Source organism: Oncorhynchus clarkii, chromosome 16 (genome assembly GCF_045791955.1).
Source record: "Oncorhynchus clarkii lewisi isolate Uvic-CL-2024 chromosome 16, UVic_Ocla_1.0, whole genome shotgun sequence".
Taxonomy (NCBI): domain Eukaryota; kingdom Metazoa; phylum Chordata; class Actinopteri; order Salmoniformes; family Salmonidae; genus Oncorhynchus; species Oncorhynchus clarkii.
The window spans coordinates 58,330,889-58,349,750 of NC_092162.1; the positions used below are offsets into that span (position 1 = coordinate 58,330,889).

At 42.0% G+C, this 18,862-nt stretch overlaps 1 protein-coding gene across 2 annotated transcripts; it reads left to right on the forward strand.

Moving 5' to 3' along the window:
* The first annotated feature begins 2,146 nt into the window (after positions 1-2,146).
* On the forward strand, positions 2,147-18,862 carry LOC139368816 (cytosolic sulfotransferase 3-like). 2 transcript variants are annotated; one of them, XM_071108195.1, is made up of 8 exons: positions 2,147-2,266; positions 10,662-10,800; positions 10,920-11,048; positions 11,377-11,477; positions 12,950-13,076; positions 13,274-13,371; positions 17,378-17,552; positions 17,670-18,862. In XM_071108195.1, the coding sequence occupies exons 2-8, from the start codon at positions 10,662-10,664 to the stop codon at positions 17,780-17,782; spliced, it is 882 nt and encodes a 293-aa protein (XP_070964296.1). In that variant the 5' UTR covers positions 2,147-2,266; the 3' UTR covers positions 17,783-18,862. The 2 variants fall into 2 exon arrangements, with proteins under 2 accessions (XP_070964296.1, XP_070964295.1); XM_071108194.1 differs by lacking the exon at positions 2,147-2,266 and adding an exon at positions 9,235-9,792.

Consider the following 18,862-nt stretch of genomic DNA (forward strand, 5'->3'; position numbering starts at 1 on the left):
GAGGCTGGAATATGATCAATACCCATAGCTTGTAGGGAGGCAGGGTTGCCATGGTGTAGGGACTTGTAGTGCCTTGCCATGGGGTAGTCTTCATTGCCTACCCATATGGGCGTACTTGTGTTCCGCTAAGCGGTCTTGAAGGCGTCTCTTTGTCCATCCAATGTAGAGCACCTTGCACTGTGGGCATTCCAATCTATAGATGACATGAGTGGTTTTACAGTTAATGAAATGCTTGATGTAATACTCCATTTTGGAAGCTGTGTCAACAAAATACTTATTCTGAGCAATATTACTGCAATGGTTGCAATGGTTACATTTAAAAGAGCCCTTGTGTTTGTGGTCAAGACAAGTTTTTTTGAGAGTCACCCGGAAGATAACTGTGGACTAATTTGTCATTTAGGATAGGACATCTCTTAAAGCTTATGACTGGTGTCTCAGGAAAGACTTGGCGTAGTAGCATATCACTTTGGATGATTCCCCAATTAATTTGAATGATTCTATTAATGTTCTCTGCTTCAGTGCTGTATTTTGTAACAAAATACACTCTCTCTGATGTATCACAAGGCATTCCCCTTCGCAACAAGTTCTCTCTGTCAAGTAATCCAGCCCTTATACCGGCATCTTTCAGGACCTGAATGCTGTAGCTCCAATTCAGCAGATTTGACACTGTAATCTGTTTCCTGATCACAAATTCTGCGGACTCGGAATTTGCCATATGGAATATTCTCCTTTAGCCTTTTGGGGTGAAAGCTGTCTGCCCTCAGAATGGTATTCCCATCTGTAGGCGTCCTAAAGATTGATGTGTGCAAACAACCTTTGTCATTTTTACTAATGTCGAGGTCCAAAAAAATGAACGTTATCCTTGCTGTACTCCATAGTTAGTTTGATGTTAGGGTTAATAGGACGGTGCTAAAGTGATCTTAGAAGTAAACAGCGGCTTTGAGAATGATGATCGCATGCAATGATGACGCAAAAAAATGACAAGGTATCCCCCCTTACCCTGTCCGTGTCCCTTGTTTTTAAAGGGAAGTGCTACACCTGGTGGAGAGAGATTGTAAGACAGAAATAGTTGCTTTATGCGTGCTGTACTTTACGATATGACACGTCAAGATGTAACGGAGGGTCAGTTTTTTAAACTTTTCTCCAATACTATAGAGCCATTACCATGTCGATCAACGCTTGAATAGAAACCTAGTTTACACCCCCGATTTTGACGTCAACACAGTCTCTACAGTCCCATTAGTTTCTTTGTAGCCTCGTATGAATGTTGCGGTTGCGCACATTTGTACGGAATGTGGTGAGTTTACGTTAGCTAACTACATGTCTTAACCAAAGACTCCACTTCAATTTTGACAAAGTATTTTCTTTTCACGTTAGTGTACTGTTTGCTAGCTAGCTAACTTTAGCTGGCTGGCTCGCTATCTAACGTTACGTCATGCGTTGGTGATTCAGTGTTTACCTAGCTACATTTCTTAACAAAAGACTCTCTTCCTAGTGTGCCAGAATCCAAAATAACTGATTAATTTTTGAATGCTCAACACCCATTGAATATGTCCTGTGTCAGTAAACGTTGGCAACAAAGCGTAATTCAATTGTTGCCAGCAGCACAGTTACAGTCACCAACGCTCTGAACAACATGAAAACTGCCTAATCAGCTCTGCTAGAAGGAGTAAAATGGTCAGAGTGGGGTGTTCTCTCATTATGTGTCTGGAAGTAGCTAGCCAATGTTAGCCAGTTAGCTTGGGTGCTTGACTGTTGGTCGGAGCTTTCAGAACAACCCTTACGTACGCTAACCCCATTCCGTACGCTAACCCCATTCCGTACAAATGTGCGCAACCACAACATTCAAATGAGGCTGCAAAGAAAACAAATGGGACTGTAGCGACTGTGTTGACATCAACATCTGGGGTGTGAACTGTGTTTCTTTTCAAGCGTTGATTGACATGGTAAGGGCTCTATAGTATTGGACAAAAGTTTAAAAAACTGACCCCTCCGAAGCTGTACGTTACATTGTGACGTGTCATAGCGTAATGTACAGCACGCATAAAAACAACTAATTCTGTCTTACAACCTCTCTCCACCAGGTGTAGCACTTCCCTTTAAAAACAAGAAAGGGACAGGGACAGGGTAAGGGGGGATACCTTGTCATTTTTTTGCGTCGTCACTGCAAGCTATCATGACTCTCAAAAGCCCCTGTTTACTTCTGAAGATCACTTTAGCACCGCCCTAAAAACCCGATTCAAATTCGACAGAAACCTTCAAATAGGTATGTAATGACACATTATGTAAACTCTTTATAGTGTTTTATTTACATTTTAGAGGCGATAAGGTGATAAGTTGGACAGATCGAGTGAAAAAAGCCGTTTCCCTACAACATCTCTCCTTCTCACAATCACACAATAGGTTTAGCTTCCCCACTCGCCATTTAAACAAAGACCCAATGGAGCTCATTCCCTTCTTGAATCATGCAGAGATGGGCATCATGATGGTCTCGTCATTGATTCTGTTGGAAAGGGGAGAAATTGTGCTTTACAATGGTATTGATATTACAGTTGATCTGGAAGTATTACGTTTTTTGGGCACTAAAATAAGGTCAATTGTACGGACCAGCACGATGTACAAAAGTGAGTTAGTTTACGTTACTTATTGGCCAGAGCATCCAGTATGCGCTCTGAACGCGAAACACTATGAATTTAGGAATGGACAATCTGACAGCACAGTTGCAGTCACCAACGCTCTGGATAACATAACAGCCTAACCAGCTCTGCTAGTGCGAGTAATGTTCAGTGAGCTGTTCTCTCTCTCTCTTAGATGTCTGGAAGTAGCTGGCAAGTTAGTACAGAACGCACAGACAACCCTTAAAGAGATGGGTGGGGCTAAGGCTTAAGAGGGTGTGAACAATGCGTAATGGGTGTAGACAAAGAAGGGCTCTCCAATTGTTGTATCAAAACACTGAAAGACAGTTTAATCAAAAGTGAGTTTGATCATCTTTCAAAGCAAAATGATTTTCACATTGTTTCCTCAAATGCAATTTATGATATACCATGTTGTAGCTCTCTACTTGTATCCACTGTAAAAGCAGAAACTCAAATGTTGCTACTTAAGACCGAATCCAAGTGGTGAGTCACATTTGTCTTAGATATTTGTATTAAGAATATTGGTAGTAGTAATAATTTGTCATACAGTGAATAGTTTGTCTGGATTTCCTGAATCAGAAATGCCCTAAACACACTCTCTCCCTCTCTCTCTCCCTCCCTCTCTGTTTATTTGGGGTATCATTAAAAATGCATTGAGATCTGTCATTAACATGCCATTCGCGTCATAAGCTCCAACTGAAATGTTATTGCCAGAATCCGTAAATTAAATGATGTAATGAAGCATATGTGTAACTGTATGAAGTGAAGGTCTTAAGTTAAAACATTTTACTGCAATGGTTTAATAGGTAAGAGCTATGGAAACAATCTGAGTCTACAGATCCCTTGTGTGTATTTTAGATTGTACATCCCAGAGTGAAAGGTTTGAAAGAATTAAGTGTCTGGTTTTATGTGTTGATTTCACTTACTTTAATAGAAGAACCTTCTTTTGATAGAAGCTATAATCTAATGATTACCTGAAAATTGAATGATTATTATCACAGAGTGATAAGAGGAGGGAATGTGAAGGAACATTATGTGCTTTTCTAATAACCAATTAGACTGGGTTCATGAAAGTGACTGATTGATCATGAGTGGGAGGAATCCTCAGTATTAGTAGAAGCAATTAGGCAGTACACCCAGAACATTGTTTTGAGAATGGAAAGGGATATCTCAGTTTCAATGTCTCAGCTTGGAGAGAAGAAGCCTCGTGAGCTATTGGTTGGTTACATGCATGAACCAAAAGTTAATGATTAAATAATTATGAATAATGAATAATGTAAATCATGCAACTTGTCTGTCTTTTGAGTTAATAATATGACCTGAATTGTTTAAATGTGTACATATTGGATTACATGATGTGGCTTACTTTCTGTGATGCCTTGGATAGAACAACTGTCTGAGATATACAGTAATTAAACAATAGTAGTCCTAATACTAAATAAATTGTGAGAAATGGCTTGACATCCACTGTGCGGAGGTGGCAGAGATGATGGATTGCTGAAAAAGAATGAGAGAGACATAACATAAAACTTATATTTCAACTGATGATTTCTGCAGCTATTGAAATAGATGTGTAGAAACATGATTTCACAACAGATTGTATGTGTTATTTACCAAAACAATGTGTTTATGTTTCTCTGTTAATTTTTCTGAATGGCTGTCCCATTTACTTTTTGAATGAGTGTCAGTCAACGCTGACTCAGTGTGTTTGGTGACTGGTGACGCAATGCATTTCCGCGATGTCTCCATACTGCTGTACTCTTTGTTGCTACTTGCCAGACTATTTCACTTTTAACCCTTTATAACAATTTAATCAGAAGTCAGGGCATTCATACTTCTTGCACTTCGCCGTGCAGCACGGTGCTGTTGTGAAGGAGGTTGTCAAGGAAGTATGTTTGTGTTTATACAGGTCCTCCCTCACTCACCTGCAGTCAACCAATCATGTCAATGCGGAGCTATATGTAGCCCTACACACTGTTAAAAAACTTGAGAGGCACACAGCAATGTGCTACGGAGCTGAAATTGGCTCCAGAGGCTCCGCAATTGCGCCACACTATCCATAAATTGTGTCACACCATCCATACGGCGCCCAATCAGCCTACTTTCCCAACATGATTGAGGAGAATAAAAAACAATACAACATTTATTTTTGATACTGTTGCAAAGCTAACTAAAAATCACATTCTCCAAGTGAGGATGACCTTCACTTCAGCAGTGATCAATCGACAAAAAGATCATGATCATTATAAAGAAAATTACAGACTCCTCTTACAGGAGTTTCTCCAAAACTCAGTTGTCCTGAGTCTGCATAAAACAGCCAGGAACTAGGATCAATGGAGACACTCAAGTTTTTTAAATCCTGTATCTCTCAACACATTCACAAAAATAGTAATGGCCTCTAAACCCTCCAGCTGCCTACTGGACCGTAATCCAACGGAATTACTGAAAGAGATACTTCTTGTGCTTTGCCCTCCTATGTTGAACATAATAAATGGCTCCCTATTCTCCAGATGTTTACCAAACTCACTTAAAGTGGCAGTAATAAAGCCTCTCCTGAAAAAGCCAAACCTTGAAAATTTAAAAAACGATGGTTCTATATTGAATCTCCCATTTCTCTCAAACTTTATAGAAAAAGCTGTTGCGTGACATTTCACTGTCTTCCTGAAGACAAATAATGTATACAAAATGCTCCAGTCTGGTTTTAGACCCCATCATAGTACTGAGACTGCACTCGTGAAGGTGGTGAATAATATTTTAATGGCATCAGACCAAGGTTCTGCATCTGTGCCTGTGCTCCTAGACCTTAGTGACGCTTTTGACACCATCGAACACCACATTCTTTTGCAGAGATTGGAAACTTTAATTGGTCTACACGGACAAGTTCTTGTCTGGTTTCGATCTTATCTGCCAGAAGATATCAGTTTGGCTCTGTGGATGGTTTGTCCTCTGACAAATCAATGATAAGTTCTATTTTAGGACCACTATTGTTTTCACTATATATTCTACCTCTTGGTGATGTAATTCGGAAACACAATGTCAACATTTACTGCTATGCGGACGACACACAGCTATACATTTTGATGAAACATGGTGACGCCCCAAAATTGCCAACCCTGAAAGTCTGTTTCAGACACAAGGAAGTGGATGGTGGCAAATGTTTTACTTTTATACTCTGACCAAACAGAGATGCTAGTTCTAGGTCCCAAGAAACAATGAGATCTGCTGTTTAATCTGACAATTCATCATGATGGTTGTACAGTTGTCTCAAATAAAACTGTGAAGAACCTTGGCGTTACTCTAGACCACAATCTCTTTTTTGATGAATCTATCAAGAATATTTAATGGGCAGCTTTTTCCATCTTCATAACGTTGCAAAAATCTGAAAGTTTTTGTCCAAAAATGATGCAGAAAAGCTCATTCATGCTTTTGTCCCTTCTAGATTAGACTACTGCAACACTACTCTCCAGCTACCTGGATAAAGTACTAAATACATTTCAGTTAGTGCTAAATACCTCTGCTAGAATCTTGAACCACATTTTTGATCATGTTACTCCAGCGCTGGCTTCCTGTCAAGGCAAGGGCTGATTTCAAGGTTTTACTGCTAACCTACAAAGCATTACAGGGACTTGCTCCTACATATCTCTCCAATTTGGTCATGCCATACATACCTACACATACACTACAGTCACATAATGCAGGCCTCCTTATTGTCCCTAGAATTTTTAAGCTAACAGCTCGAGGCTGGGCTTTCTCTATAGAGCTCAATTTTGATGGAATGGTCTGCCTATCCATGTGAGATAAGCAGACTATGTCTCGATCTTTAAGTCTTTACTGAAGACTCATCTCTTCAGTAAGTCCTATAATTGAGCCTGGCCAAGGGGTGTGAAGGTGAATGGCAAGGCACTGGAGTGATGAACCGCCCTTGCTGTCTCTGCCTGGACTGCTCCCCTCCCTCAACTGGGATTCTCTGACCCTATGACGGGGGCTGAGTCAGTCGCTCACTAGTTCTCTTCAATGCCGTCCTTAGGAGGGGTGTGTCACGTTGTGCCAGGCTTTTTTTGCAATACTCGACTTGAGTGGGTTGAGTCACTGACATGATCTTCCTGTCCGGTTTGAAGCCCCTTCAGACTTGTGCAGTGGAGGAAATCTTCATATACTCAGCCTTGTCTCAGGGTAGTAAGTTAGTGGTCTGTTGATATCCCTCTAGTGGTGTGGGGGCTGTGCATTGGCAAAGTGGGTGGGGTTATATCCTGCCTGGTTGGCCCTATCTGGGGGTATTGTCTGACAGGGCCAGAGTGTTAGGGTCAGTCTGTCCTATCTGGTGAAATTCTCCTGTCTTGTCTGGTGTCCTGTGTGAACTTAAGTACACTCTCTCACTCTCGGGACCTGAGCCCTAGGACCATATCTCATAAATCCTGGCTGTCCCTATCCCCAGTCCACCTGGTCATGCTGCTGATCCAGTTTCTACTGTTTTTCCTGCGGCTATTGGAGCCCTGACCTGCGGCTATTGAACCCAGACCGGTTCACCGGACGTGCTACCTTGTCCCGGACCTGCTGTTTTCTACCCTATTTCTCTCTCTCCCTCTCCCTCTCCCTCTTTACCACACCTGCTGTCTTGACCTCTGAATGATCGGTTATGAAGAACCAACTGCCATTTACTCTTGAGGTGCTGACCTGTTGTACCCTCTACAACCACTGTGATTAGTATTTGACCCTGCTGGTCATCTATAAACGTTTGAACATCTTGAAGAACAATCTGGCCTTAACGGCCATATACTCTTATAATCTTCACCCGGCACAGCTAGAAGAGGGCTGGCCAACTCTCACAGCCTGGTTCCTCTCTAGGTTTCTTCCTAGGTTCCCTCCCTTTCTAGGTAGTTTTTCCTAGCCACAATGCTTCTACATCCACATTGCTTGCTGTTAGGGGTTTTAGGCTTGGTTTCTTTATAAATGAATGTGATTGATTAATTACAGGCACACATTCTCTTTCTCTGTGACATGCAAGAGTTCAAACAGTTTATCTTTCTGTTGCATGAGAGCGGTGGAAGAGTGCCCCTCCCTCTCTCACTCTGTTCCACCTTTTACTCGCTGTCGCACTTTAGCAGTTGATGTTATTCTTCAATAACACAGACACCAAAGAAAATCAGGAGTAGAAAAATATATTTATTAAAGAGAACAAATCATAGTTGTTATGCTGGAAAGTAGATGTTTATTCTTCCCTGTCCTCAGTGTTTTCTCCACTGAACAAAGAGACAGGATGTAGTTTCTACCCAGGCCTAGCCTGTGGTTGACCAATTAGAATTCCTTGCAGTAAAATTGAGGCAGTGGCCAAATACCAAGTATCCCGTTTCAGGCTCAATGTATAGACAATTTGGACTAATGAAAACCTTCCACATGTAGCTATGAGTCCCGGACTGAAATTCCTACACAGATCCTAATCAGATGTTGAACTGAAAAGCACTAGTTCTATTGCTCTCTAGCCCTCTTGCATTGTGTATTTATCTTAGAACATTCTTACACGCACATACCTCAGAGAATCATACTCCCACTTTCAGTTTGTGTCACGCACACACACATGCAATCACCTTAACATATACTGTTGCCTGTAGACAACATATTATGGGAACTGGTTTCACAAATCCCCCCTCCTTCTCTGAGTAGACAAATTGTTTGGTCAGAGGGTCGCTTGGTCCAGTGTTCCGGAAAGCAAGTGCTTACTTGAAAAGGGGCCAACAATGTGTCCCAGTGGACTAGAGGCAGAGGGGTACAAGAGAACTAAGTTCCTCTCTAGGTTTCTTCCTAGTTTCCCGCCTTTCTAGGGAGTGTTTCCTTGCCACTGTGCTTCTACATCCACATTGCTTGTTGTTTGAGGTTATAGGCTGGGTTTCTGTATAAGCACTTTGTGACATTTGCTGATGTAAAAATGGCTTTATAAATAAATGTGATTGATTGATTTCAGGCACACATTCTCTTTCTCTCTGACATGCAAGAGTGAAAATAGTTTATCTTTCTGTTGCATGAGAGCGGTGGAAGAGTGCCCCTCCCTCTCTCACTCTGTTCCACCCTATACTCTCTGTCACGCACATTCCTCAGAGAATCATACTCCCACTTTCAGTTTGTGTCACGCACACACACATGCAATCACCTTAACATATACTGTTGCCTGTAGACAACATATTATGGGAACTGGTTTCACAAATCCCCCCTCCTTCTCTGAGTAGACAAATTGTTTGGTCAGAGGGTCGCTTGGTCCAGTGTTCCGGAAAGCAAGTGCTTACTTGAAAAGGGGCCAACAATGTGTCCGAGGGGTAAAATTAAATTAGGCTTAACAAGGACATTAAGAGGGAAAGTACCTGAGGATTAAAGAACATTATGGTGAAGTGGTAATTCACAGACCCAGAGCACAAAGGATCCAACCAGTGCATTACTTCAAGAGAGAGGAGAGGTCATCTATAACCAGACCCATGCAGACTTTCTACGCATCTCTCTGGGGATCCACTGTGCTGTTGAAATCTGCATATATCCGCTAGCTTGACCTATCAGAGCAGACGTGGAATGAATCAAGGACTGAGAGAATGGGTATTCTCCAGTTTCTTTGACAACATGTTGCTCTGTTCTAGGGAGCTTCGAAAGAGCTGAAAACCTTATGTGTGTTTATTGAAGTGAGATGCTTTAGGCTCTTGTCACCTTACCCATTGTGTGACATAATTTGTGAGAGGAGTGCTAATACACACATACATGTGTGCATGAAATAAAAACCAACCTACACACTGGAAAGAAGAATTAGAACCCATTAGAAGAAAGAAGTATCAGAGTGAGTGTGTGTGTGCATGTGAAGCAGAAGGAGGGTGGTCACTAACAGGGGAATAAAAGGATATGGAGGGGGTGGCTTGACACAATACATCTGTGGTTGCAGTAACGAGAGAGAGAGTTCTGAACTTATGTAAGAAGGAGTGGAGGTAAGATAAGAATGCAAAGCTGGGTTGGAAAATATAAACCAAAACAAGAGAGAAAATACATTGACTGTAGTGAGGGAAGAGAAAGGAACAGGGGAAGGGGAAGCAGAAGGAGTGCTTGTACAGAGACAAGTAGAGACTGAAAAGCTGAGAAGAGTTGCCAAACAGGATACTACTGAAGTCCATTCAACATGGAAAATGTGAGCTTCACTTTTTCATTTTTCAAATGTTCTGTGCCAGTAGCTGATATATCTAATGATTCTATTTACATATTTCAACATTTTGAGTGTAATGTAACTGACTTTTATTTATTTTCTCTGCTCACAAATTGTGTTGTCTTACCGCAGATGGCTTTTCTATTGTGTATTTGTGCATGATGGCTTTGTATTTTAGCATGAATAAATGTGACTGTGGTGAACATGAAGTTCATTATGGGTCAAAAGCAGATAAAGTTGTTTAAGTTATTCAAAGTTTTTACTGACACCAATGCAAATATTATGAAATGTATTCAAATGTACATTTTACTATTCGATAGAATCGAAGAGATTGTTACCTTTTCTTAGATCTTTTCCATGAGACTGACAAAGGTTTTACAGTACATGCCTATGTCTGAAAGTGCTTGTGCTCTGGTTTTGAAGTGTGTACAGATAAGATCTGGGCCCGAAATTACTGACCATCTACCTATAGAGACCATGCCAGGAAACCTGCAGATCTTTTCCCTTTAACGTAACATAACCAGCTTCTTACTTTTGTAGAGACAGGATCAAATGGCCTATTCAACCGATTTTTTTATAGATCACATATCAGGCTCATTATGTTGGAAACATACAATGTTAATAGTCAGCTAGTTGTGCTTTGGAAAGTCATTGTGACCATCTACAGTCTATCATTTTCTGTACTGTATTTATTTTGACAAGAGAACTGGCAAGGAATTATATGTGGCAACTGGGACCTCTTGTCACCTGGAGAATATCCTTGAATTAAGCAAGAATATTAGTGAATAGTTGATTATTGTAATTCTCCCTGATAATATCTCTCTGATCAGAGGTGGACTGTGTTGTTGTAACAGATGGAGCTGCCACCACGACCAAAACTCTTTGACTTCCATGGAGTCTCCATGACCCACTATTTCACTGACAACTGGGAGAACATACAAAACTTCCAGGCCAGGCCAGATGATATCCTCATTGCCACTTACCCCAAAGCAGGTATGTGTGTGTGTTTGTGTGTGTGTTTGTGTGTTGTCAACATTTTGTAGAAATAAATCTTTGACATGCCTCTCTCTCCCCAATTCTCACTACTCCCTCCCCCTCTTTCTCTCTCCCAGGTACCACATGGGTCTCCTACATTCTAGACCTGCTGTATTTTGGTCAGACAGCCCCTGAGCGTCAGACTTCACTGCCTATCTATGAGAGGGTGCCTTTTCTGGAGAGTGACTTCCATATTATCCCTCCAGGTTAGAATACAACCCTGATATAACTCTACACACTGTGAGGCCTTTATCTTGATTACACATCAATAAAGTCTGTGTAGATCAAATCTTTGTCATGCTTGAAAACAGAATCCGGAAAACACCACACACAATACAATAACCTAAGTCCTCATCAACAGCCTTTTTACTGTCACAAAGTTGAAGGACTTTTTGAATGACTTAAAATCTTATACTGTGAGAAGTTGTGCCAATCACATATTCCAGCTACATGACAATAAGCAGTTTTACTGTAAAGTCATCCTTACCTCCAAAAAAATTACAGAACCAGATCCTCACCCCTCTGTACACATAGGAACGGAGCTGGCAGACAAGTTATCCACCTCTCCTCGCCTCATCAAGACCCACCTCCCAGTCCAGTTGGTGCCCAAGTCCTTCTGGGAGCAGAACTGCAGGGTACATTATATGTAACTCTCTGCTTGTTGTCTGTGTAGGCTGTGAATCTGACTCTGCTCATGTCTGCTGGTGTAGCATATAGTTAACATTTATGCATCCTCAAACCTCCTGTGCTGCTTTTTGACCAGTAAGTGGACTTAATTAATGACACAATTTGTGTGAATCCCCAATGGAGGGCAGCATAACACAATACACTAACTTTTGCAAACCTCTCTAGAACCAGCGTGCGTCTCCGTGTGGACTGCGAAGACTCCAGTCTTTGTAAACAGTTTTTGTTGTCCTAATTTTTTCCTCTTCCATTTCCTTCTGTGTGGTTTGTTTAAGTGATATTCTTCGAGAAGCCGGTGTTAGGAGGATATATTGACATGGGTGTTGTTGGACCTGAGATGAAGTCGAGGTCCGGCAAACTGTACCAACATATCCTCCAAACACCGGCTTCGAGGGCATTATCACTTTTATACAACGGGTTGACAAATGTTCATTAAAAAACATTATTTTGATGAATTTATTCATACTTTTTCATCCTTCCATGGGATGTAGTCCCATCAAAAATCTAAGGTTGCTACCCAAGCCGGCTGGTCATCCTTTCTATCGGTTCGGTTGCCAGAGACGGGACTCAGTTGTTATGTCTTTTTGTTCTGTATCTATAGACGTCGTTCGTTCAAAATGTTCGATTGCCATACTGGTTGGCGATTTTCTTATACCTTGCTTGCTAGCTATCCAACTATGGCTAACTTACAGTCATGTCAAACAGAGCATCCAGAATTACTAGTGACATTTATTTGGATACATGCATAACAATTAACTAATGATGCGCGATTTCACCTGATGTAGAAAATATGCTCTCTCGTCAGGACACTGTTGTTCAGAGGAGCTAGCCAACAACACAGCTAACACACTCAGTTCAAACTGAAGCTGAAAAGACTGCAAACTATCTGCATTTCACTTCATTTGACCTGTTTCCTATTGACATTTCTTTGTATATATCCATAAAAATGATGCCAGCTGATTCATGATTTCGACTGGCTGAGAAACGCTGCCTGACTGTCTTTCTCGTCCTGACTCCCAACACGTTCATTACTATGGAACAGCTGGAGACTGAATTTGAATATTGAAACAATGTTGCAAATGTCAGAGAGATAGACACCAAGGTTTATACAAATGCTAGTCTAAAAGAAATGTGAGAATGTCTAGATGCTTTTTATAGTGGAGATCAAGTTTATAAATTGCCTGGATGGGCTGATGAGACAGTGGATTGCGCAGTGAGATGGAACAGAGTAAATAGGCATTTCAACATCATAGCTTTAGCCGCTGGTAACTTGTGGAACAGACACCAGCTGTAATGGGGTTTTAACCAATCAGCATGCAAGATTAGACCCACCCGTTGTATAATTAAATAATATACTCTTACATCAAGTTATGTTGTAATTGCAATGATTTCTCTCTCTCTCTCTCTCTCCCTCTCTCTGTAGGTAGTGTATGTGGCCCGTAATGCCAAGGACAATGCAGTGTCTTATTTCCACTTTGACCGTATGAACAAGGCCGACCCAGAGCCAGGAGACTGGAACAACTTCTTACAGAGATTCATGGATGGAAAGAGTGAGTGAATGAGAGAATAAACGAGTGAATGAAAGAGTCTGTGAACAAATCAATTACAATGAGTAAGAGAGATAGCACAGTACAGATGTTGATGAGGCTCTGTGATACTGGCTTATTGATCAGTATTTTTCCTGACTATATATGCAACTCTATCTATCTCGCTAACATCCTCTCGTCCACCTGGCTGCTTTCCTCAGTGGTGTTTGGTCCCTGGTACGACCATGTAACTGGCTGGTGGGAAAGGAAACAAACTCACTCCAAACTCCACTACGTTTTCTATGAGGATATGATTGAGGTGAGTAGAACAACAACCTCCTGTGCCATAAAGGTTCTGACCTCTTTGCAGATTATGTAGCTCATTAACGTACATAAAGGCAGTGTGTATGTCCATGTTATATTGCTATATTGATAATCTCAAGAATTAGCTTTCAGTGAGGAAGAGTACTGTAGTAGGATGTCCCTTGTGGGTATCCGTAACCTATGTAGGACATGCACAGCATAGGCCAGTAGACATGCTGAAGCTTGAACCTTGTTGTGCCTCCTTATTTGAAATAATACTACATGGTGTCAGAATGGTTTTAATAATCACAAAAACGTGAAGGACTTACCACGTGAATCATACAGCCGACAGACAGTTTCAAAGCAAGGAGGGCACAGAAACAGAGATTAGCAGCGTAGATCATAATTGGGCTAGTTAACGAGAGAGAACTATGTTACTGCGGGCAACGTTACAAGAGGTAGAAGCCGAGATGGGTCCAGCTGCGACGTCATCTCTCAGAGCACTCATCCCTCAGGGTCTCTATACTGACACCTAATGATATGGAATCTCAGTGTAGCGCACCTCTCAGAAAAGTGGGGCTTTTGAAAGGAGGGGATGTTTTGAAAGGAACCATATACGGAGAAGTGGAGTGCGAAAGGTGCCACTCAAGACATCGCTTGGGTTATCGGATGTTACTCATGGTCTCCACAGATGACAGTATGGAATTTCAGTTCTGCAAAAAATGCAAATCAAATGTATTTATATAGCCCTTCTTACATCAGCTGATATATCAAAGTGCTGTACAGAAACCCAGCCTACCCCAAACAGCAAGCAATGCAGGTGTAGAAGCACTGTGGCTAGGAAAATATCCCTAGAAAGGCCAGAACCTAGGAAGAAACCTAGAGAGGAACCAGGCTATGAGGGGTGGCCAGTCCTCTTCTGGCTGTGCCGGGTGAAGATTATAACAGAACATGGCCAAGATGTTCAAATGTTCATAAATGACCAGCATGGTCAAATAATAATAATCACAGTAGTTGTCGAGGGTGCAGCAGGTCAGCACCTCAGGAGTAAATGTCAGTTGGCTTTTCATAGCCGATCATTGAGAGTATCTCTACCGCTCCTGCTGTCTCTAGAGAGTTAAATCAGCAGGTCTGGGACAGGTAGCACGTCCGGTGAACAGGTCAGGGTTCCATAGCCGCGGGCAGAACAGTTGAAACTGGAGCAGCAGCACGGCCAGGTAGACTGGGACAGCAAGGAGTCATCATGCCAGGTAGTCCTGAGGCATGGTCTTAGGGCTCAGGTCCTCCGAGAGAGAGAGAAAGAAAGAAAGTTAGAAAGAGAGAAATAGAGAGAGCATACTTAAATTCACACAGGACACCGGATAAGACAGGAGAAATACTCCTGATATTACAGACTGACCCTAGCCCCCCGACACATAAACTACATGAAACTGGAGCAGCAGCACGGCCAGGTGGACTGGGGACAGCAAGGAGTCATCATGCCAGGTAGTCCTGAGGCATGGTCCTAGGGCTCAGGTCCTCCGAGAGAGAGAAAGAAAGAAAGAGAGAAAGAGAGAATTAGAGAGAGCATACTTAAATTCACACAGGACACCAGATAAGACAGGAGAAATACACCTGATATTACAGACTGACCCTAGCCCCCCGACACATAAACTACTGCAGCATAAATACTGGAGGCTGAGACAGGAAGGGTCAGGAGAAACAGTGGCCCATCCGATGATACCCCCGGACAGGGCCAAACAGGCAGGATATAACCCCACCTACTTTGCCAAAGCACAGGCCCCAGACCACAAGAGGTATATATTCAACCACCAACTTACCATCCTGAGACAAGGCCGAGTATAGCCCACAAAGTTGTGTGAGTTGTCTTTGAACGTTAGCTACCTTTACTTATAAGAGCATACATTAATTTTACAATATTGAATATTATTATATGGGTGATATTCAATATTGAATATGGAATATTATTGAATATTTAAAATAATAATAATTGAAATATCAAGCCATGGTGGTTCTAGTTGTTATAGAATTAGAGCGTTTCTAGTATTTAAAGACTCTTTTTGAAATCCCCACTTCTCCTAATGCGGTTCCTTTATACACCCCCACTTTTCCTGAGAGATGCACTGAGAGATGCACTGAGAGATGACATATCAGTAGGTAGCAGCATAGAGACCCTGAAGGATGACTGCTCTGGCAGATGACATTGCAGCTAGACCCTATTGAAGAAGCTGGTGGGATTTCAGGTCTGGTGACTCCCAAGTTCAATGCGCTCTTGCGCAAACCTGGACAGGCCAGTGGCTAGTGCTGACAGATTTCGCATTAGCTCCGCTGAGAATGTTGATTGTATGGTTTACACTATGGGTGATGAAGCCGAGGACATATTAAAGGCTTCACTGTTGACTGAGGAAGAGAAACTTAACTGCAGTGCTCTTAAAGATTTCGTAGGAAAACACAACATTATATTTGAGAGAGGTTGGTTTAATGTGCGCAAACAGAAGCTGGGTGAAACCGCCGACAGCTTTATCACAGCTCTTCACAAGCTAGTGGAACATTGTCAATTTGACAGCTTGGCTCACTCAGGAAAGAACTGATCCAAAATCAGATTTTAGTGGGAATAAGAAATATCTAACTTTCTGAAGTTATAGTTGGATTCACAGCTTACCTTGTCCAAAGCTGTAAATCACACAGTGAGACAGTAAAAAACAGCAGGAAATGCTGTGCAGAGGAAGTTCTATGCAGACAGAGTGAAGAGAGTGAGGAAATATATGCGTTCTCATACCGTGCTAAAAAACCTGAGGGGAACACAGAGACAGACGTGGAAAAAACAATCACGGACAGGGCCAGTAACCAGTTCAAGCGTTTGTGGCAAATGTGGGAAATCCCCTTTCCACAACTGGAAAGATGAGGAATGCAGGAAATGTCACAGGAGAGGACACTTTTAGCTGTCTGACAATCAAAGTTTTGAAAAAGAAATTCCTAGGCTACAAGGTGACTACAAAATCTGCCTCAAGAAGGATGACATCCCCAATGCCATTACCACCCCCCGCCATGTGCCTATCCCTTTATTGGTCAAAGTAAAGGACGAATTGGGGAGGATAGAAGAAATTGAGGCTGTGTCTAAAATAGAGAGTCCCACTGACTGGTGTGCAGGGACGGTGGTGGTTCCCAAATGCCAATGGGGACATAAGGATCTGCATGGACATGACTAACTTGAATGAGGCACTCTGCAGAGAGAGACACATCGAACAGTCGCCGGCCCAGTTGGATGGCTCACAGGTCATCACAAAGCTGGATACCACTCAGGATTTTAGGAGATACCGATGTCACCAGAGATTAGGGCGCTCACAATGTTTATAACATGGTTTGGCCGCTACTGTTTCAACGTTTTGCCATTTGGAATCGCTTCCGGTCCAATTACAAAGACGCATGTCCCAGCTGTTGGATGGGCAAAGTGGAGTCATAGTCCACGTGGACGCGTGCTCGATTGCGGATGGGACAGAGCAGAGCATGAGGACTCACAGCAGTTCAGACTAGACTCCAGGACACTGACTTGACACTCAATGAAAAAGGCACCTTCTCACAGTGAGAGGTCTTGTTCTTGAGACACAGATTCAGTGCAGCTGGAATAGAGCCGGACAAGGACAAGATCAGTGCCGTCACATACATGCTCCTCCCCCAGAACGTGGCTGAAGTTAGGACCTTTTTAGGCGTGGTCACATACGTGGGTAAGTTCCTCCCACAGGTTTCAGACAAAACCGAACCCGTAAGAGAATTATTAGCCAAAGGGAATGACTGGTCATTGGGTCACATGCAACATGCGGCGTTTGAGAAAGTCAATGGAGACCTGGCCCCACAGAGAGTGCTGGCCCAGTACCGTCCCCACGCTAAGACAAAGGTATCAGCACATGCATCGTCTTTTGGGCTAGGGATTGTCCTCACTCAGATGCAGGACAACATGGACTGGCAGATAATACTTTTAGATAATACTACAAGTACAGTATCCAGTGTGTGTTTTCCTGCAGGATACGGGGAGAGAGCTGGACAGGCTGTGCTCCTTCCTAGGTTTGTCTCCTTCAGCAGAGGAGAAGGAGAGGGTGAGAGGAGGAGTGCAGTTTGATACTATGAAGAAGAACAGCATGGCCAACTATTCCACCGTTCCAATCATGGATTTCAAGATCTCACCATTCATGCGAAAAGGTAGACTTTTTCATTTCTCCCCTATACCTCTCTCTCTGTCAGTCGTTCTCTCCTCCCCTCTCTATATCCACCACCTTTTCTTTGCTCATGACTCTCTCTCACTCTCCCACTCTCCAGGAAAGGTTGGTGACTGGAAGAACCATTTCACTGTAGCCCAGAGTGAACAGTTTGATGAAGACTATAAGAAGAAGATGAAGAACACCACCATACAGTTCCGCACTGTAGTCTAGGGGTTGTGATCAAGTTGATTGTCTGATTGTTTGTGGTCAGGTTGATTGATTGTTTATTTGGCGCACATAGACTTACGATAGGCTCGGCTGGGGTGCCAGTCTTCCATTGGTCCACAGTTAACTGGGTTATAGTGTTGAAATATACAGGGTGAGGATCATATCGTATCATATCCTGGAGTGTGAATGAGAAAGATCATGAAGTGTCTTATATCATTTTTTGAGAATGATTGATGCTACTTTGAGATATGAGCTATAGGTTGAGAACTAAAAACAAAGGTAAAATGAGGACATGCTGCACAGTACATTCTTAGCAATGTGAGCTATTTGTAAATCCTCTTGCCTGGTCTGTTTTTCAGTGTCTGAGAAAAAAACAGTGAGAGTCGATACAGTAATGAATATGTAAATGGAGAAGAGCATTATTAAGCATCAAACATTGTGTTATTCTGTTTCAAAAATATACATACTTTGAAACTGTAACAATTCCTACTCGTATACTGTATACAGTATGACTAAACGTAATACATTGATGTTTGTTTGAGGGTATTTTTTTTACAGGGACAGTGCACATTAATTAACGTTTCAGTAAAAGTGCCGGTTTAGCCAGCCGGCTAATTTTCAACCGCAGTCCCTGAGCAGGTTATTAAAAACAATTACAATACATACAATCAATGAGCAGTGAGCACACGCAGAGCAACATAGGACAAGCAAGACGTAGCATACAGACAGAGCAACATAGCACAAAAAGCAACAAGACAAAATCCATAAAAGCAACAAAGTGTTTCCACACCTCACAAGCTACAGACAACAGACAACATGGAAAGCGGCAATACACAGCTAGGGATTATGTTCACAAATCTGATTGACCTTTAGCCATGTCTTCATGTTTTTTGTGAAAGTGTGATACGTGAGAGCAATACAGTAATGAATATGTAAATGGAGAAGAGCATTATTTTTTCAATTTAAAGTTTTATTAAGTTTTCTTGTTTTTCAATCAACCAACAAAACACATTCCACATTCACAGGCTTTAAAAAAAGAAAAAGTCAAAAAATAATAATACATGTGAAAAAATTAAAATAAAA

Coding starts and splice junctions, on each gene's coding strand:
- LOC139368816 (XM_071108194.1), top strand. Junction 10,801..10,919: donor TGCCACTTACCCCAAAGCAG/GTATGTGTGTGT, acceptor TCTCTCTCCCAG/GTACCACATGGGTCTCCTAC. Junction 11,049..11,376: donor CTTCCATATTATCCCTCCAG/GTTAGAATACAA, acceptor CTGTACACATAG/GAACGGAGCTGGCAGACAAG.